The 18,291-nt window shown below is 51.1% G+C and overlaps 2 protein-coding genes across 2 annotated transcripts in view; both read left to right on the forward strand.

Moving 5' to 3' along the window:
- The window catches only part of chek2 (checkpoint kinase 2), a gene marked incomplete at its 5' end in the record, with an annotated part of 7,981 nt that extends 1,082 nt beyond the window's left edge, over positions 1-6,899 (forward strand). The window contains 13 exons of the mRNA XM_079221901.1: positions 566-690; positions 794-926; positions 1,404-1,494; positions 1,598-1,694; positions 1,814-1,867; positions 2,160-2,224; positions 3,606-3,705; positions 3,844-3,930; positions 3,999-4,156; positions 5,268-5,383; positions 6,417-6,502; positions 6,589-6,651; positions 6,732-6,899. Of these exons, the coding sequence (XP_079078027.1) occupies positions 566-690; positions 794-926; positions 1,404-1,494; positions 1,598-1,694; positions 1,814-1,867; positions 2,160-2,224; positions 3,606-3,705; positions 3,844-3,930; positions 3,999-4,156; positions 5,268-5,383; positions 6,417-6,502; positions 6,589-6,651; positions 6,732-6,875 (1,319 nt within the window). The 3' untranslated portion in view covers positions 6,876-6,899. The remainder of the gene's footprint in view (positions 1-565; positions 691-793; positions 927-1,403; positions 1,495-1,597; positions 1,695-1,813; positions 1,868-2,159; positions 2,225-3,605; positions 3,706-3,843; positions 3,931-3,998; positions 4,157-5,267; positions 5,384-6,416; positions 6,503-6,588; positions 6,652-6,731) is intronic.
- A 1,159-nt stretch (positions 6,900-8,058) lies between these two features.
- On the forward strand, positions 8,059-9,037 carry brd3os (BRD3 opposite strand; the record flags this gene model as incomplete). Its single annotated transcript, XM_079222211.1, has 1 exon — positions 8,059-9,037. The coding sequence occupies one exon, from the start codon at positions 8,059-8,061 to the stop codon at positions 8,761-8,763; it is 705 nt and encodes a 234-aa protein (XP_079078337.1). The 3' UTR covers positions 8,764-9,037.
- Positions 9,038-18,291: the final 9,254 nt, after the last annotated feature.

Below are 18,291 nucleotides of genomic sequence, written 5' to 3' on the forward strand. Positions count from 1 at the left end.
TTTACTGTTGTTTGTTTGTTTGTTGACAGACTGCTTCGAGGACCAATACCTGTTTGTTTACTGTTGTTTGTTTGTTTGTTTGTTTGTTGACAGACTGCTTCGAGGACCAATACCTGTTTGTTTACTGTTGTTTGTTTGTTTGTTGACAGACTGCTTCGAGGACCAGGACCTGTTTGTTTACTGTTGTTTGTTTGTTTGTTGACAGACTGCTTCGAGGACCAATACCTGTTTGTTTACTGTTGTTTGTTTGTTTGTTTGTTTGTTGACAGACTGCTTCGAGGACCAATACCTGTTTGTTTACTGTTGTTTGTTTGTTTGTTGACAGACTGCTTCGAGGACCAGGACCTGTTTGTTTACTGTTGTTTGTTTGTTTGTTGACAGACTGCTTCGAGGACCAGGACCTGTTTGTTTACTGTTGTTTGTTTGTTTGTTTGTTTGTTGACAGACTGCTTCGAGGACCAATACCTGTTTGTTTACTTTTGTTTGTTTGTTTGTTTGTTGACAGACTGCTTCGAGGACCATGACCTGTTTGTTTACTGTTGTTTGTTTGTTTGTTTGTTGACAGACTGCTTCGAGGACCAGTACCTGTTCGGGCGGGACTCTCGGTGTAACTACGTCCTAAACGATCCGAATGAAATCCGATCCAAGAAGTTCAGAATCTACAGCAAGAAACACTTCAGGGTCTCCAGAGTGAGGTCACTTCCTGTTTAGAATGCTGTCCACGAGGGCGGGACTTCAGAGCCTGACGGGAACCTGTCTCTCTCTCTACCTGTCTCCCTGTCTGTCTCCCCAGGAGGGTCTGGAGGTCCTGGTGGAGGACTACAGTAACAACGGGACCTTTGTGGACGGGCTCCTCATCGGGAGAGACAGGAAGCTTCCTCTGGTGAACAATGCTGTGATCTCATTGGCTGAGCAGCGGAACAAAGGTCTCACCTCACTGCCCGTCTGTCTCTCTGTCTGTCTCACCACCCGCCTGTCTCTCTGTCTGTCTCTCTGCCTGTCTGTCTCTCCGCCTGTCTCTCTGCCCGTCTGTCTCTCCGTCTGTCTCACCACCCGTCTGTCTCTCTGCCCGTCTCTCTGCCCGTCTGTCTCTCCGTCTGTCTCACCACCCGTCTGTCTCTCTGCCCGTCTCACCACCCGTCTGTCTCTCTGCCCGTCTCTCTGCCCGTCTGTCTCTCTGCCCGTCTCTCTGCCCGTCTGTCTCTCTGCCCGTCTCTCTGCCCGTCTCTCTGCCCGTCTCTCTGCCCGTCTCTCTGCCCGTCTGTCTCTCTGCCCGTCTCTCTGCCCGTCTCTCTGCCCGTCTGTCTCTCTGCCCGTCTGTCTCTCCGTCTGTCTCCCCGTCTGTCTCCCCGTCTGTCTCCCCGTCTGTCTCACCCCCCGTCTCTCTGCCTGTCTGTCTGCAGTGTTTGTCTTCATTGACCTGATGTCGGACCATCAGTCCAGTTTACCCAGAAAGCTTCAGGAGAAATACCTGCTGACGCGACGTATCGGCACGTGAGTCACTTAAGACACGCCCCGGCCGCTGTGATGTCACTTCCTGCGCCCTGACGTGTGTGTGTGTGTGTGTGTGTGTGTGTGTGTGTGTGTGTGTGAGGAGTGGAGTGTGTGGTGAGGTCAAACTGGCCTTTGAGAGATCCTCCTGCAGGAAGTTTGCTGTGAAAATAATAAACAAGAAGAACTTTCAGTCTGAAGGGGTGAGTCATCTCGTCTGCTCTCTGATTGGCTGAAAAACTACAAAATGGCAAAATGAACGTGAGGACCAATGGCACGCCAGGATGCTGATCATGTGATGTTTGTTTTGGACCAATCACAGACGGCCACGCGGAACGCGCAGACGGAGATCGAGATCCTGCAGCGAGTCGACCACGTGAGACACCAACGAAGAAGAGATCCACTGGCTTTAGAATGATAATGCTTAATAATGATAATAATGCTTAATAATGATAATAATGCTTAATAATAATCATACTGATTAATACTAATATGCTTATTATTAAGCAGTATTATTGAGTATTATAATTATTAATAATAATATTCAATAATACTTTATAATAATAATACTTAATAATGCTTTCCTAAGTTCTTTAAAGACGCATTATGATGATTAACCATTTATGTGTCGTTGTCTCCTTGTCTCCTCGTCTCCTCATGTCCTGCAGCCTTGTCTAATAAGGACTGAGGACTTCTATCAGACGGAGGACAGTTATTACATCGTGTTGGAGCTGTGAGTACAACGCTCAATATTTATATTTATAATTCTCCTCGTTTTCTGTCCCGTTTCATCGGAGTGTGTTTGAACAGTTTGGTGGTCGGCTGTTTCTGCTGACGGTGGGAGCGCGTGTCAGAGTTTTTTTGTGGGGTCAAAGGGGCGTGGTCAAAGGGGCGTGGTCAAAGGGGCGTGCTGGTGCAGGTGTCCCCGCGGTCGGCTCCCTCCACGTGGGTCACCGTGTCCGGGGTGCCGCCGCTCATCCCGAACGAAGTGGTACTGAGCTGCAGAAGTTTGGAGAGTTTACCAGTGGACTGAAGACCTTAACCTGGGATGACCTAAAGCTGAAGACCTTAACCTGGGATGACCTAAAGCTGAAGACCTTAACCTGGGATGACCTAAAGCTGAAGACCTTAACCTGGGATGACCTAAAGCTGAAGACCTTAACCTGGGATGACCTAAAGCTGAAGACCTTAACCTGGGATGACCTAAAGCTGAAGACCTTAACCTGGGATGACCTAAAGCTGAAGACCTTAACCTGGGATGACCTAAAGCTGAAGATCTTAACCTGGGTTGACCTAAAACTGAGCCACGTCCGGTCTCTGAAGAGTCTCTGGTGTACTCCAACCGGTGTACTCCAGCTCCTACATGGTGTACTCCAGCTCCTACATGATGTACTCCAGCTCCTACATGGTGTACTCCAGCTCCTACATGGTGTACTCCAGCTCCTACATGATGTACTCCAGCTCCTACATGATGTACTCCAGCTCCTACATGGTGTACTCCAGCTCCTACATGATGTACTCCAGCTCCTACATGATGTACTCCAGCTCCTACATGGTGTACTCCAGCTCCACTAGTCCCTGAGGGACCTGGAGGACAACCCACAGACACGTATGTCTTAGAGGAGGTCAACAGGTATCTGGATGAGACTTTTGGGAAAACCGCTAAGTTCACCAGGTCTGTGGAGCACTGAGGAGAACAATGGGCTGAGCTAGGCAGGAGGAAGACACCTGTCCCTGACCTGAGGAAGACACCTGTCCCTGACCTGAGGAAGACACCTGTCCCTGACCTGAGGAAGACACCTGTCCCTGACCTGAGGAAGACACCTGTCCCTGACCTGAGGAAGACACCGGTCCCTGACCTGAGGAAGACACCTGTCCCTGACCTGAGGAAGAGCACCGCCTCTAGACACCTGACCTGAGGAAGGAGGAGGCAGGTCAACATGGTGACGGCCTTCAGCTGGTTCTGCTCTGTGGGGGCTGATGATGATGATGATGATGATGATGATGATGATGATGATGATGATACAGTTCTTCTGGTTTTACTTGTTCTATTTATTTATTTATCTTCAGAGCTGTGATGATTATGTTGGATTGTGTCTTCCTATTCTCTCTAGGATGGAGGGAGGAGAGTTGTTCCACAGAGTGAAGTCTCAGCAGCAGCTCCATGAACCCATCGCCAAACTTTACTTCTACCAGATGCTGAAAGCTGTGGAGGTGAGAGAGAGAGAGAGAGAGAGAGAGAGAGAGAGAGAGAGAGAGAGAGAGAGAGAGAGAGAGAGAGAGAGAGAGAGAGAGAGAGAGAGAGAGAGAGAGAGAGAGAGAGAGAGAGACTATGATGGTGTGTGTGTGTAGTACCTCCACAGTAAAGGGATCATCCACAGAGACCTGAAGCCAGAGAACATCCTGCTGTCCTCACAGGACGACGTCTGTCTCATCAAGGTACGTCTTCATCACCATCATCTTCATCATCATCACCTCCACCACCACTGAGCCTGTCTGTCTCTCAGGTGACGGACTTCAACCAGTCCCGGATCCTGGAGGAGTCCCTGCTGATGAGGTCCCTGTGTGGGACGCCCTCCTACCTGGCCCCCGAGGTGCTGACCTCCGTGACGGGCTACGGCCTGGCGGTGGACGCCTGGAGCCTGGGGGTCCTGCTGTTTGTGTGGTAGCCTGTCTCACACCTGCTCCTGTCTGTCTGATCCACTGCATGAAGACATGTCTATTGGCCTTTCTTCTGAAGTTAACCTGTCTGTCTGTCTCTCCCTGTCTGTCTCTCCCTGTCTCCCTCCCTCCCTGTCTCTCTCCCTGTGTCCCTCCCTGTCTGTCTCCCTCCCTCCCTGTGTCTCTCCCTGTCTGTCTCCCTCCCTCCCTGTCTGTCTCCCTGTCTGTCTCCCTCCCTGTCTGTCTCCCTGTCTGTCTCCCTCCCTCCCTGTCTCTCTCCCTGTCTGTCTCCCTCCCTGTCTGTCTCCCTGTCTGTCTCCCTCCCTCCCTGTCTCTCTCCCTGTCTGTCTCCCTCCCTCCCTGTCTCTCTCCCTCCGTGTCTCTCTCCCTGTCTCCCTCCCTCCCTCCCTCCCTCCCTGTCTCCCTCCGTGTCTCTCTCCCTGTCTCCCTCCCTCCCTGTCTCTCTCCCTGTCTCCCTCCCTCCCTCCCTGTCTCTCTCCCTCCCTGTCTCTCTCCCTGTCTCCCTCCCTCCCTCCCTGTCTCCCTCCGTGTCTCTCTCCCTGTCTCCCTCCCTCCCTCCCTCCCTCCCTGTCTCCCTCCGTGTCTCTCTCCCTGTCTCCCTCCCTCCCTGTCTCTCTCCCTGTCTCCCTCCCTCCCTCCCTGTCTCTCTCCCTCCGTGTCTCTCTCCCTGTCTCCCTCCCTCCCTGTCTCTCTCCCTCCCTCCCTCCCTGTCTCTCTCCCTCCGTGTCTCTCTCCCTGTCTCCCTCCCTCCCTCCCTCCCTCCCTGTCTCCCTCCGTGTCTCTCTCCCTGTCTCCCTCCCTCCCTGTCTCTCTCCCTGTCTCCCTCCCTCCCTCCCTGTCTCTCTCCCTCCGTGTCTCTCTCCCTGTCTCCCTCCCTCCCTCCCTGTCTCTCTCCCTCCGTGTCTCTCTCCCTGTCTCCCTCCCTCCCTGTCTCTCTCCCTCCCTCCCTCCCTGTCTCTCTCCCTCCGTGTCTCTCTCCCTCCCTCCCTCCCTGTCTCTCTCCCTCCGTGTCTCTCTCCCTGTCTCCCTCCCTCCCTCCCTGTCTCTCTCCCTCCGTGTCTCTCTCCCTGTCTCCCTCCCTGTCTGTCTCTCAGTCTCTGTGGTTATCCACCGTTCCATGAGAGTTTTGGCCGTCAGTCGGTCACGGAGCAGATCATCAGAGGAGAGTTCACCATGGTGGCGTCCAAGTGGAGACACGTCTCTGACCAAGGTACTGCTGCACTACTACTACTGTATTACTACTACTACTATACAATATAGTAATATTGTATAGTAGTAGTAGTAATACAGCAGTATTATACTACTGTATAATACTGCTGTAGTACTACTACTATATAATACTGCTGTACTACTGTAGTACTACTGCTGTGTAATACTACTGTATTACTGTAGTACTCCTAATGTATAATACTGCTGTACTACTGTAGTACTCCTACTGTATAATACTGCTGTACTACTACTGTATAATACTGCTGTACTACTGTAGTACTCCTACTTCCTACTATATAATACTGCTGCCCTAACAGCGGTACTTGTAGTCCTAACAGCGGTACTTGTAGTCCTAACAGCGGCACAGCGGCACTTGTAGTGATAACAGCGGCACTTGTAGTCCTAACAGCGGCACTTGTAGTCCTAACAGCGGCACTTGTAGTCCTAAGAGCGGCACTTGTAGTCCTAAGAGCCTTACTTGTAGTCCTAACAGCGGCACTTGTAGTCCTAAGAGCGGCACTTGTAGTCCTAACAGCCTTACTTGTAGTCCTAACAGCCTTACTTGTAGTCCTAACAGCCTTACTTGTAGTCCTAACAGCGGCACTTGTAGTCCTAGCAGCGGCACTTGTAGTCCTAAGAGCGGCACTTGTAGTCCTAACAGCCTTACTTGTAGTCCTAACAGCCTTACTTGTAGTCCTAACAGCCTTACTTGTAGTCCTAACAGCGGCACTTGTAGTCCTAGCAGCGGCACTTGTAGTCCTAAGAGCGGCACTTGTAGTCCTAACAGCGGCACTTGTAGTCCTAAGAGCGGCACTTGTAGTCCTAACAGCGGCACTCGTAGTCCTAACAGCCTTACTTGTAGTCCTAAGAGCGGCACTTGTAGTCCTAACAGCGGCACTTGTAGTCCTAACAGCGGCACTTGTAGTCCTAAGAGCGGCACTTGTAGTCCTAACAGCCTTACTTGTAGTCCTAACAGCGGTACTTGTAGTCCTAACAGCCTTACTTGTAGTCCTAACAGCGGTACTTGTCCTCAGCTAAGGACGTGGTCAGGAAGCTGCTGGTGGTGGACCCCGGCAGCAGGATGACGATACAGGAAGCGCTGCAGCATCCCTGGTTACAGGTAACTGTAGTATGACGTCATGGTGACACACGACTCTACCCAGGTGCATGATGGGACATGTAGTCTCCAGTGTTTTCTCTGTTCAGGACAGCGAGATGGTGCAGACGGCTCACAGACTCATGTTCCCCTCCGACGATGCGGCTGCCACGGTAACACACACACACACACACACACACACACACACACACACATTCAAACTAATTGACACTAACACTGACTCCGCCCCCAGGCCCAGGAGGCGGGTTCAGCCGCGAGGAGGAAACGAGGACGAGGCGAAGGAGACGAAGGAGACGAGCATCAGGCCAAACGGAGCCAAGCCCCGCCCCCTGCCCCAGAGAACCAATCAGATGCAGGCGTTCCTCAGGTCATGTGACTCCACATGTCCACGACTGAAACACTGTACATACAAGTTTGTCTTCGAATAAAGTATTTCATATTTTTCAATGTTCGTTTCTGATTTTATTTTCTTCAGTTTCAAAAGAATTAAAAATGTTCTTAAGATGTCAACAAATTCAAATTGATTGATTCCTCAAAATGTTAAATTACAGTCTCCAAGATAACTGATCAATATTTAGCTTATTTTGTCCCTTTAGGATGTGCTATTAGGGTGCTACCTCCTTGAGGATGGATGCTACCTCCTTGAGGATGGATGCTACCTCCTTCAGGCCTTTAGGAGATAGCACCCATCATAACTATGGTATTACTACTATGGTACCATATTACCCCACTTGAGGGCTCATAGTACCATATTACCCCACTAGAGACCTCATAGCACCATATTACCCCACTAGAGATATTGTGGGGTAATCGTAGGAGGGACTCCATGAGGTTGTATTGTTTTGGAACAACCACAGATTCCGTCAAGCCCACAGCTCACATCACCTCATGAAGATGTGTTCAAGGACTTCCCATGTGAGGATTACCCAACGACAGGACAAGAAGTGCATTTGATTTATTTTTACTTCGTAGAATGGCTTCCATAGATGTTACTCATACTACAAGGATCTGGATACTTCTTCCACCTTCGGTGGATGGTGATGATTTATATTTAACTTTACTGTCGTATTATTATGATTGTATTTAGTGAAACTCTCGCCTGGTAGGAACCTATGTTACTCAGTTGTGTGTTCCTACCCGGACGCGGTTCAGACACACCGTTGCTATTGGATGCAGCAGCAGCAGCTCTGGCGGTGCCATGCTAACTATGCTAACGATGCTAACATCGACTCACCCGTGAGAGAAAAGACACGAAACGTAGCAGTTTATATCCTGACGTGTTTATCCTCTGGTGTCATGACGTATGCATGCGTCACCTCGTGTGTTTATCTCCTGAGCTAACAGAAGCTAACTGAGCTAGCGGACACTACACATACAGACACTATATATACAGTGTATATAAACACGATATTATATCATTTAAACTAAAGCTCTCAGACCTGGTTTCCTTCTTTCAGGTTCTGCTGAAGGATCAGACGAGCAGCTCTTCATACCGAGATGGACCTGGACCTGGACCCGAGTCTTCTTCTGGCCATTTCTGTCACCATGCTAGTTTCAACATGTCGGACCCAAATGCTGTAGAGGAACCTCCTGGCCCCGGTTCTCCTGGCCCCGGTTCTCCTGGCCCCGGTTCTCCTGGCCCTGGTTCTCCTGTCCCCGGTTCTACTGGCCCCGGTTCTCCTGGCCCCGGTTCTCCTGTCCCCGGTTCTACTGGCCCCGGTTCTACAGGCCCCGGTTCTCCTGGCCCCGGTTCTCCTGGCCCCGGTTCTACTGGTCCTGGTTCTCCTGTCCCCGGTTCTACTGGCCCCGGTTCTACTGGTCCTGGTTCTCCTGTCCCCGGTTCTACTGGCCCCGGTTCTACTGGTCCTGGTTCTCCTGTCCCCGGTTCTACTGGCCCCGTTTCTACTGGTCCTGGTTCTCCTGTCCCCGGTTCTACTGGTCCTGGTTCTTCTGGCCCCGGTTCTACTGGTCCTGGTTCTCCTGGCCCCGGTTCTCTTGGCCCCGGCTCTCCTGGTCCCGGTCGCCCCCCCCTGGCAGGGAAGGCCCTGTCGGAGGCCTTTGCCCGGCTGCGGTACCGGGACGCGTCCCTGCTGGTCTGGCAGCAGCAGCAGCAGCAGCAGCAGGCCCTGCAGGCCCCGGCCACCTACCTGAGCCGCAGCCAGTCGGCCTGGTACAGCAGCTTCGGGAACCAGGCCGTGCTGGTCCGGGACCAGAAGGGTCTGCGGGACGCGGACGGGCGGTCCAGGATCTGCAGCGTCATGTAGGCCGGAACCAGGAACCCGAGCACACTGGGTTCACTCCAGTCTGGCGTGACGCTATTTAAACATCGTGGGTAAAGTTCTGGTCTCGGAGGGCCACCTCGGTCCAGATAGAAGAAGACACGCTGGTACACGCGCGTGTAGTACTAGTATGTTGAGTACTAGTACATAGCCGCTGAGTACTAGTACTGTGATTTCAGACAGTTGTACATTCAGGTGACTGAAGCTTCTCAGCTTCCTGTTCAGCAGGTCTCCATGACGACGTCCGTTTAAAACTAATAAAAGCACCTGAGATCAAAAGAAGTTGTTTTGGTGTAAATTATTCTCTCGTCACTTTAGTGACGTCACAAAACTTTACTTTAACTTTATTACTTTAGAAACCTGTTTTCCTCTGAGACTTCACGGGATCAGAATAGAGCTGCAACTAAAGATTATTTTAATAATCGATTAATTGGTTGATTATTTTTCCGATGAATCGAATAAAAGAACAAAAAGCATTAATTTCCAACCCTTTATTAAAAAACAGAAGTGACAGTGCAAAACATGTTCGTTACATGTGCACTAACAGGTTTCTCCTTGAACATCCCTGAGCTGTTCATTAAAACAATAAATAAAAATGGACTAACACTAAAAACATACACATGTATGTTTACATCTGCTAATGTGAGCTGCTTTATCAATATGTATGAACACTTCTTTATCAATATGTATGAACACTTCTTTATCAATATGTATAAACACTGCTTTATCAATATGTATGAACACTGCTTTATCAATATGTATGAACACTGCTTTATCAATATGTATGAACACTTCTTTATCAATATGTATGAACACTTCTTTATCAATATGTATGAACACTTCTTTATCAATATGTATAAACACTGCTTTATCAATATGTATGAACACTGCTTTATCAATATGTATGAACACTGCTTTATCAATATGTATGAACACTGCTTTATCAATATGTATGAACACTTCTTTATCAATATGTATAAACACTGCTTTATCAATATGTATGAACACTTCTTTATCAATATGTATAAACACTGCTTTATCAATATGTATAAACACTGCTTTATCAATATGTATGAACACTTCTTTATCAATATGTATAAACACTGCTTTATCAATATGTATAAACACTGCTTTATCAATATGTATGAACACTTCTTTATCAATATGTATAAACACTGCTTTATCAATATGTATAAACACTGCTTTATCAATATGTATGAACACTGCTTTATCAATATGTGTTGGATTCCTTGTCTGCTCGTGGGTCTCCACCCCCGGTTTCCGCCCACTGCCACGCCCCTCTCCTTCATCCCAGCTGTTGTGCATTGCCTTGATCACCGGCAGGTGATTTAGGGACCACTGCGTACCTGGCTCATTTGTCGGGTTGTTCCAGTCCCAGTCTGGTTTGCTTCTTCAGGTGAGAGTGGATCACAAGAGCGGTTGAGTTGCCCTCCCGACTCTGGAGCAGGGGAGGTGGATCTCCTGTGTTCGCTGGACATTATCGTTGGTATAAGTTTGTCTATTCGTTGTGTTTTGTTTTGTCGCAATAAAGTCCGCCCTTGGAACTTGAACTGCTGCGTCTGTGCATTTGGGTCCTCAACACCACACCCTCTCTAACAGAACAACCCGACCAAAGATGACGGACCCAGCCGCCGCAGCAGCATCGCTTGCTGCAGATCAGCTGCAGGGGGCAGTTGCCTCGCAGGGCGCTCTCCTCGGCCAACACCAGCAGGTGTTGCAGGACTTACTGAACTCCCAGCGTACCATCGGTTCCCAGATGGAGGAGATCGGAGGCATGTTGCACAACCTCTCGTTGCGCCGCCCCGCCGCCGCGGAGCCGGTCCCGGAGGACGAGGAGTCCGCCTGCACCCGTGAGTCCTTTGTTCCCTCTCCTGTGCCTTATGGTGGAGCGTCTGGGGAGTACCGAGGGTTCATGCTCCAGTGTCGGTTTGTTTTCACCCAGCAGCCCCGCACGTACGCCTCGGACAGTGCGAAGGTGGCATATACGGTGGGTTTGCTACGTGGTAAGGCGCTGGTCTGGGCTGAGGCGTGGCTCCACAGACGCTCTACTCGGGTCTCCTACGAGCGCTTCAAGGAGGCTTTCGAGAGCGTATTCGACCACTTGGTGTACACCCGGGACGTTGTACAGCGCCTGCTCAGTCTCCGCCAGGGGTCCACCAGCGCAGCAGAATACTCCGTGGATTTCCAGATTCTGGTGGCGGAGTCGGGTTGGGGGAATGAGGCGCTGAAGGGGATATACCGCTGCAGCCTGTCGGAGCTTCTGAGAGATGAACTGGCCGTCCGGGACGAACCGGATTCCTTAGAGGAGCTCATCGCTCTCACAGTCAGGATGGACAACCGTATTCGGGAATGCCGTCGGGAGAGGCACTACCGGTCTTCCAATCCGGTGCGTCAATTTTCTTCCGCTCCCGGCTCTCAGCCTCCGAGCCCGGTCGGACGGTACAGCCAGGCGCGCGCACGCTCCCCTTCCTCGGCCCCTCCCCCGTTGGAACCGGAGCCGATGCAGCTCGGGCGGATTCATCTCTCTCCAGAGGAGAGAGAGAGACGCCTCCGCACAGGAAGCTGCCTGCACTGCGGGGAGTCGGGACACCGCAGGGCCGTGTGCTCCGCTCGGCCAAAAGAGAGAGCTCGTCAGTAGGAGTGGGGGTGCTGGCGAGTGGGTCAAGGAGAATTCCCCATTCTGAGTCTCGGTCATTGTTTCCTGCCACCCTGAGGCTGTCATCGGGCCCTGTGCACCTGTCAGCCCTCATTGATTCCGGGGCTGAACAGAACTTTTTGGACACTGACTTTATTAGAAGTCAAGGAATTCCTGTGGAGGCGCTAGAGCGCACTCTGCTGGTAAGCGCATTGGATGGCAGTTCACTGGCGGAGATAACACACTGGACTCAGCCAATTTCCCTGCATGTGTCTGGCAATCACAGTCAGAATACCCGGTTCTATGCGTTTCCGTCCCCCCAGACACCCTTGGTTCTGGGACTTCCCTGGCTCAAGGAGCATAATCCTCAGATTGATTGGGCTGGAGGTAGGATCACCGGCTGGAGTTCTGCTTGTCATTCTCGCTGCCTCAGGTCTGCGCTGCCCCGTCAGGTTATTCTCCCCAGCAAGTCTGACACCGGTCCTGGCCTCGTCGCAGTGCCTCAGGAGTATGTGGATTTGGGAGAGGCGTTCAGCAAGGAGCGGGCTCTTTCACTTCCCCCTCATCGTCCATACGATTGTGCCATTGACCTGCTCCCGGGCGCTCCACTTCCCTCGAGCCGGTTATATAATCTCTCCCGGCCAGAACGTGAGTCTATGGAGAGGTACATCACGGACTCGGTCGCCGCTGGAATCATACGCCCCTCTTCATCACCAGTGGGAGCGGGTTTCTTCTTCGTCTCGAAGAAGGACAAGAGCCTCCATCCCTGCATCGACTACAGAGGTTTGAATCAAATCACTATCAAGAATAAATATCCGTTGCCGTTGATGTCCTCTGTTTTCGAATCCCTAGCTGGAGCCAAGATATTCACCAAGCTGGATCTCCGCAACGCTTACCACCTGGTCCGAATTCGCGAGGGGGACGAATGGAAGACGGCCTTTAACACACCCCTGGGACACTTTGAATATTTGGTGATGCCGTTTGGACTAACTAATGCCCCTGCCGTCTTTCAGGCCCTGGTGAACGATGTCCTCCGCGACTTCTTGAACCGTTTTGTGTTTGTGTATATTGACGACATTCTCATCTTCTCCCCGAACCCCCAGGAGCACACCAACCATGTTCGCCTGGTTTTGCAACGGCTGTTGGAGAATCAGCTCTTCGTGAAGGCTGAGAAGTGTGAGTTCCACGTTACATCTGTGCAGTTCCTGGGGGTCTTTATCGAGGAGGGTCAGGTGAGAAAGGACCCCGAGAAGGTTAAGGCAGTAACGGAGTGGCCGGTGCCCACTTCAAGAAAGAAGCTTCAGCAGTTTCTGGGGTTCGCCAATTTCTATCGTCGGTTCATCCGGAACTACAGCCGAACGGCAGAACCACTGACACGACTCACCTCTTCCACGGTCCGTTTTTCATGGACCCCAGAGGCCGACGGGGCTTTTCGTGCCCTCAAGGATCGGTTCGTCTCGGCCCCGATTCTGGTCCACCCAGACGAGACCCGCCAGTTTGTCGTCGAGGTGGACGCCTCGGACACCGGAGTCGGAGCTGTACTTTCCCAGCGGTCCGCTTCCGACTCCAAGCTCCATCCTTGTGCCTTCTTCTCCCGCAGATTGTCCCCGGCGGAGAGGAATTATGACGTTGGCAACCGCGAACTGTTGGCGGTCAAGTTAGCCTTGGAGGAGTGGAGGCACTGGCTGGAGGGATCGGTGCTTCCCTTCATTGTATGGACCGACCACCACAATTTGGAATATATCCATTCGGCGAGACGCCTCAATTCCCGCCAGGCCCGCTGGGCTTTGTTCTTCACACGCTTCAACTTCACCATCACCTTCCGGCCAGGGCACAAGAACACCAAGCCGGACGCACTCTCCCGTCAGTTTGCTCCGGAGGAGGGAGGTTCTACTCCCGACACCATCCTGCCCGCCTCGTGCATGCTGGGTGCAGTTACCTGGGAGATTGAGAGGGTGGTACGTGAGGCCCAGCACACCCAGCCTGACCCCGGAGGAGGTCCCCCGAACCGCCTGTTTGTTCCTGAGGCCGCCCGTTCCCAAGTCCTGCGGTGGGCCCACGAGTCCCGTCTTTCGGGCCACCCGGGCATCCGCCGAACTATAAACTGGCTCCGCCGCATCTTTTGGTGGCCGTCCCTCGAGGAGGATACGCGTTCGTATGTGCTGGCCTGCACTACGTGCGCCCGCAACAAGGCTTCGCATCGACCTTCCGTGGGGTTACTCAGACCACTTCCTGTGCCCCAACGCCCGTGGTCCCATATCGGGGTGGATTTCATTACTGGTTTCCCTCCATCTGACACCAACACCGTCATTCTGACGGTTGTGGACCGGTTTTCAAAGGCTGCTCACTTAATTCCCCTGCCCAAGCTTCCATCGGCCCGTGAAACTGCCGATCTGCTAGTTCTACATGTGGTGAGGCTTCATGGCATCCCGGCGGACATAGTTTCGGACCGCGGTCCTCAGTTTTCGTCCCAGTTGTAGAAGGCCTTCTGTCACACCCTCGGCGCCACGGCCAGCCTCTCCTCAGGATTCCACCCACAGACTAATGGCCAGACTGAGAGGATGAACCAGGAGCTCGAGGCCATCCTCAGGTGTGTGACCGCCACCAATCCCTCGTCATGGAGCCGTCACCTTCCGTGGGTCGAATACGCCCACAATTCCCACACATCTACTGCCACCGGGCTGTCCCCATTTGAGGCCTCTTTGGGTTTTCAGCCTCCCCTGTTCCCCAGCCAGGAGGTTGAGGTTGCCGTACCTTCGGTCCAAAGCAATGCCCATCGTTGTAGGCGAGAGACTGTGGAGAGAGACTCGGGCCGCTCTACTTCGCACAGGAGATCGGCGAATCGACGGCGTGTTCCAGCCCCGGACTACCGTGTTGGTCAATTGGTGTGGCTTTCGGCCAAGGACATCCTCCTCCGCACCGAGTGTAGGAAGCTCTCCCCCAGATATGTCGGCCCTTATCCCATCATCTCTATCGTCAACCCGGTGTCGGTCAAACTTCAGCTGCCTCGTTCCATGAGAATTCACCCAGTATTTCATGTCTCTCTCCTCAAGCCCGTTGTCTCCAGTCCCTTAAATCCTCCGTCTGTACCCCCTCCACCCCCCCCCGTCTCATTGAGGGGGGCCCCGTCTACACAGTCAATCGCCTCCTGGATGTCCGCCGGCGGGGTAGGGGATATCAGTACCTGGTAGACTGGGAGGGGTATGGCCCAGAGGAACGGTGCTGGGTGCCCCGTTCTCGGATTCTTGATCCGGGGCTCATTAGAGACTACCATCGACAGAACCCTGGTAGATCCGGTGGTTCGCCAAGAGGCTCCCGTTAGGGAATCCAACAGTACCCCCCCCTTGTCTGCTCGTAAGTCTCCACCCCCGGTTTCCGCCCACTGCCACGCCCCTCTCCTTCATCCCAGCTGTTGTGCATTGCCTTGATCACCGGCAGGTAATTTAGGGACCACTGCGTACCTGGCTCATTTGTCGGGTTGTTCCAGTTCCAGTCTGGTTAGCTTCTTCAGGTGAGAGTGGATCACAAGAGCGGTTGAGTTGCCCTCCCGACTCTGGAGCGGAATCAGTCTGGCGTGCTTCAAGAGCATTGACTACAAGAGCGGTTGAGTTGCCCTCCCGACTCTGGAGCGTAATCCGTCCGGCGTGCTTCAAGAGCAGCCTTCACAAGAGCGGTTGAGTTGCCCTCCCGACAGCTGGAGCAGGGGAGGTGGATCTCCTGTGTTCGCTGGACATTACCGTTGGTATAAGTTTGTCTATTCGTTGTGTTTTGTTTTGTCGCAATAAAGTCCGCCCTTGGAACTTGAACTGCTGCGTCTGTGCATTTGGGTCCTCAACACCACACCCCTTCTAACAATATGCATGAAACACTGGACAGAGGAAGCTGTGCTGCTCCTCTCTCGTCTGTTTGACCTCCACCTGCAGGTCCAGCTCATCTCAGCATCGAGCTGCTCTGCATATAGAGTGTCCTCTTCCTGAAACTCTTTCATTCACATCATCTGATCAATATCTAATAATAATAGCACATGAAGGTCATGGAGTGGCTCTAGAAGAAGCACATGAAGGTCATGGAGTGGCTCCAGAAGAAGCACATGAAGGTCATGGAGTGGCTCCAGAAGAAGCACATGGAGGTCATGGAGTGGCTCCAGAAGAAGCACATGGAGGTCATGGAGTGGCTCCAGAAGAAGCACATGGAGGTCATGGAGTGGCTCCAGAAGAAGCACATGGAGGTCATGGAGTGGCTCCAGAAGAAGCACATGGAGGTCATGGAGTGGCTCTAGAAGAAGCACATGGAGTGGCTCTAGAAGAAGCACATGGAGGTCATGGAGTGGCTCTAGAAGAAGCACATGAAGGTCATGGAGTGGCTCTAGAAGAAGCACATGAAGGCCCAGAGCCAGTCTCCAGACCTGAATCCCAGAGAACATCTGTGGAGGAAGCTTCCAGTGTCCAAGCGACAGCTTCAAAGGCTTCAGGATGTGGAGGATCTGGAAGAGGAGTGAACTACAATCCCTCCTGAGAACCTGCTGGGCTACAAGAACCCTCTGAGCTGCTACAGTAGAGTCATGTTGTGAGGGATCAAATACTTACTTCACACAATGAAATGCAAATAAAAGTAGAACTTTTATATGATGTGATTTTCTGGATTTATTTTAAATATTCTTTCTCTCACTGTTCAAATAAACCTTCCATTAAAATGTATGTATGTGTACGTATACACACAGATATGTGTATACGTACATATCTATGTGTATACGTACATATCTGTGTGTGTATACACACAGATATGTGTCTGTGTGTGTGCTACACACATATATGTATGTGTCTCTGTGTGTGACACACACACACACACACACACACACAGTGTGTGAATGAGAGTCCAGTCAGCTGGTCAGTTTATGTGTTTATTTATGAAAACAAAGGAACTCAGAAAATAAGGATCCATATCAGTAATTACATCAACAGTCCACTGGGGGCGCCTGCTCTCTAACCTCCGGCCTACTGAGCGACACAGCGCTCACACACACGGAGGACGTACGGAGTGCATGCAAATACACAAAATCACTTCCTTTTCTTATTAAAATACAAAAATTAACTATTAGCATCGAAGCTCGACCGTCGACTACAAACAGGCGGGTTACCGTGGCAACGAGCCGTCTCACCGTCCGCCTGTCTGTCTGCCGCACCGGGAGGAAACGGGTGTTCGGCTTTATTTATTGATCGCTTATCGATTAGTCCGTAGAATGTCTGTTTGTTTTTTTAAGTTTCGACACATTTCTTCGTTCCGACGACAAAAAAAGCACAAATGACATCCCATAATTAAAACGACTGACACATCTCCATGACAACTGAGCAACTCCATCCCCGATGAAGACCATGGCGTTTGGTTGAAAGACAGAAACAGAAGCAGTTTCATGAGAAAGTGACAGGACTCAATAACCACCAACCAGAAGCTTCGACCAATCAGGAGGAAGCAGGCGCGTCACATGGCCGCCAGCGGGAGGAGCCGTGTGTTCGAGAGCGGAAGTCACATGATCCAATCAGAAGTGAAACGCGGTTAGAGTGAGGTCACATGATAAGAAACCGACCAATCGGAGTAGAGCCTGGTCTGGCTCCACCCCCTGAGCTCTGGAGTCAAAGGTCAACCCGACTGGTTCCAAGGCAGCGGCCAATCGGATCGGACGTGAAAACAAAGTTCATGAAGGGTTCAGATCACAGGAAACAAAAAGGATTTTTATTTTAAAAAGTAGACCGTCAGAAAAATAACAAAAATATAAACTGATGTATTTATTTCATACGGTTTTTAAGCATTTCTTGTTTTCCCACCAATTTAGTTTGAAAATCAACTAAAATAAAAACTTTAAAAGAATGAAGACAGAAAACTGAGGACTTCCTCAGTGAGAGAGTGAGTGTGAGTGTGTGTGTGTGTGTGTGTGTGTGTGTGTGGTTTTGGCGGTACAAAGACATTTTATATAGAGAACCTTATAAGACACAAACAAGTTCAGCACTCAACCTGAAAATAAAATACATGTAGTGTTAAAAAAAAGTAGAAGTTTGTCTTTGCTCTCTGCTGACAGGGTCCGGCCTCTGAGGACAGGGTCCGGCCTACTTTTGTTTTTAGAAAATCATCCTTCAGACTTTTACTTTGAAAACCGGTCCATGATTTTCATTTTAATACAAAAATAATAATAACAACAATAACCACCTGCGGGAACTTGGAGAGAAACCAACCAGTCGAACCTTTAAAGAGCTGAATCGCTTCAGGCGATCAATAACTACCGATCAGACGATCAATAACTACCGATGGTGGTCCATCAGGTGATCCTTCAGGTGTGTGAACATGATCCATCAGGTGGTCTTCAGGTGTGTGAACATGATCCATCAGGTGGTCTTCAGGTGTGTGAACATGATCCATCAGGTGGTCTTCAGGTGTGTGAACATGATCCATCAGGTGGTCCATCAGGTGGTCCATCAGGTGGTCTTCAGGTGTGTGAACATGATCCATCAGGTGGTCTTCAGGCTGTCAAACAGCTTCATGAGGTTCATGACCAACGGAGGACTCTGATTGGCTCCTGTGAGTCTCCCGCAAAGACCAAATCCTATCAATCAGACCTTGAGCGACGTAAAACCCACTGAGATCTGAGATCTCCTCCTCCTCCGCTATAGATGCTTCTGGAATGTTTTCAGAGGTCAGGGGTCACAGCCATCCCAGAAGAAGAAGAAAGCTGTTCAGAGAAGACTCCCAGACAGACAGACAGACGACAGACAGACAGGCGACAGACAGACTGACTCTCCACCACATGTCTCCCTTCCTCCTCGACCTCCCGCTGGGAAAGTGTTGCTTTCTTCTTCTTCTCTTCT

The sequence above is a fragment of the Taurulus bubalis genome, assembly GCF_910589615.1.
Source record: "Taurulus bubalis genome assembly, chromosome: 8".
NCBI classification, from domain to species: domain Eukaryota; kingdom Metazoa; phylum Chordata; class Actinopteri; order Perciformes; family Cottidae; genus Taurulus; species Taurulus bubalis.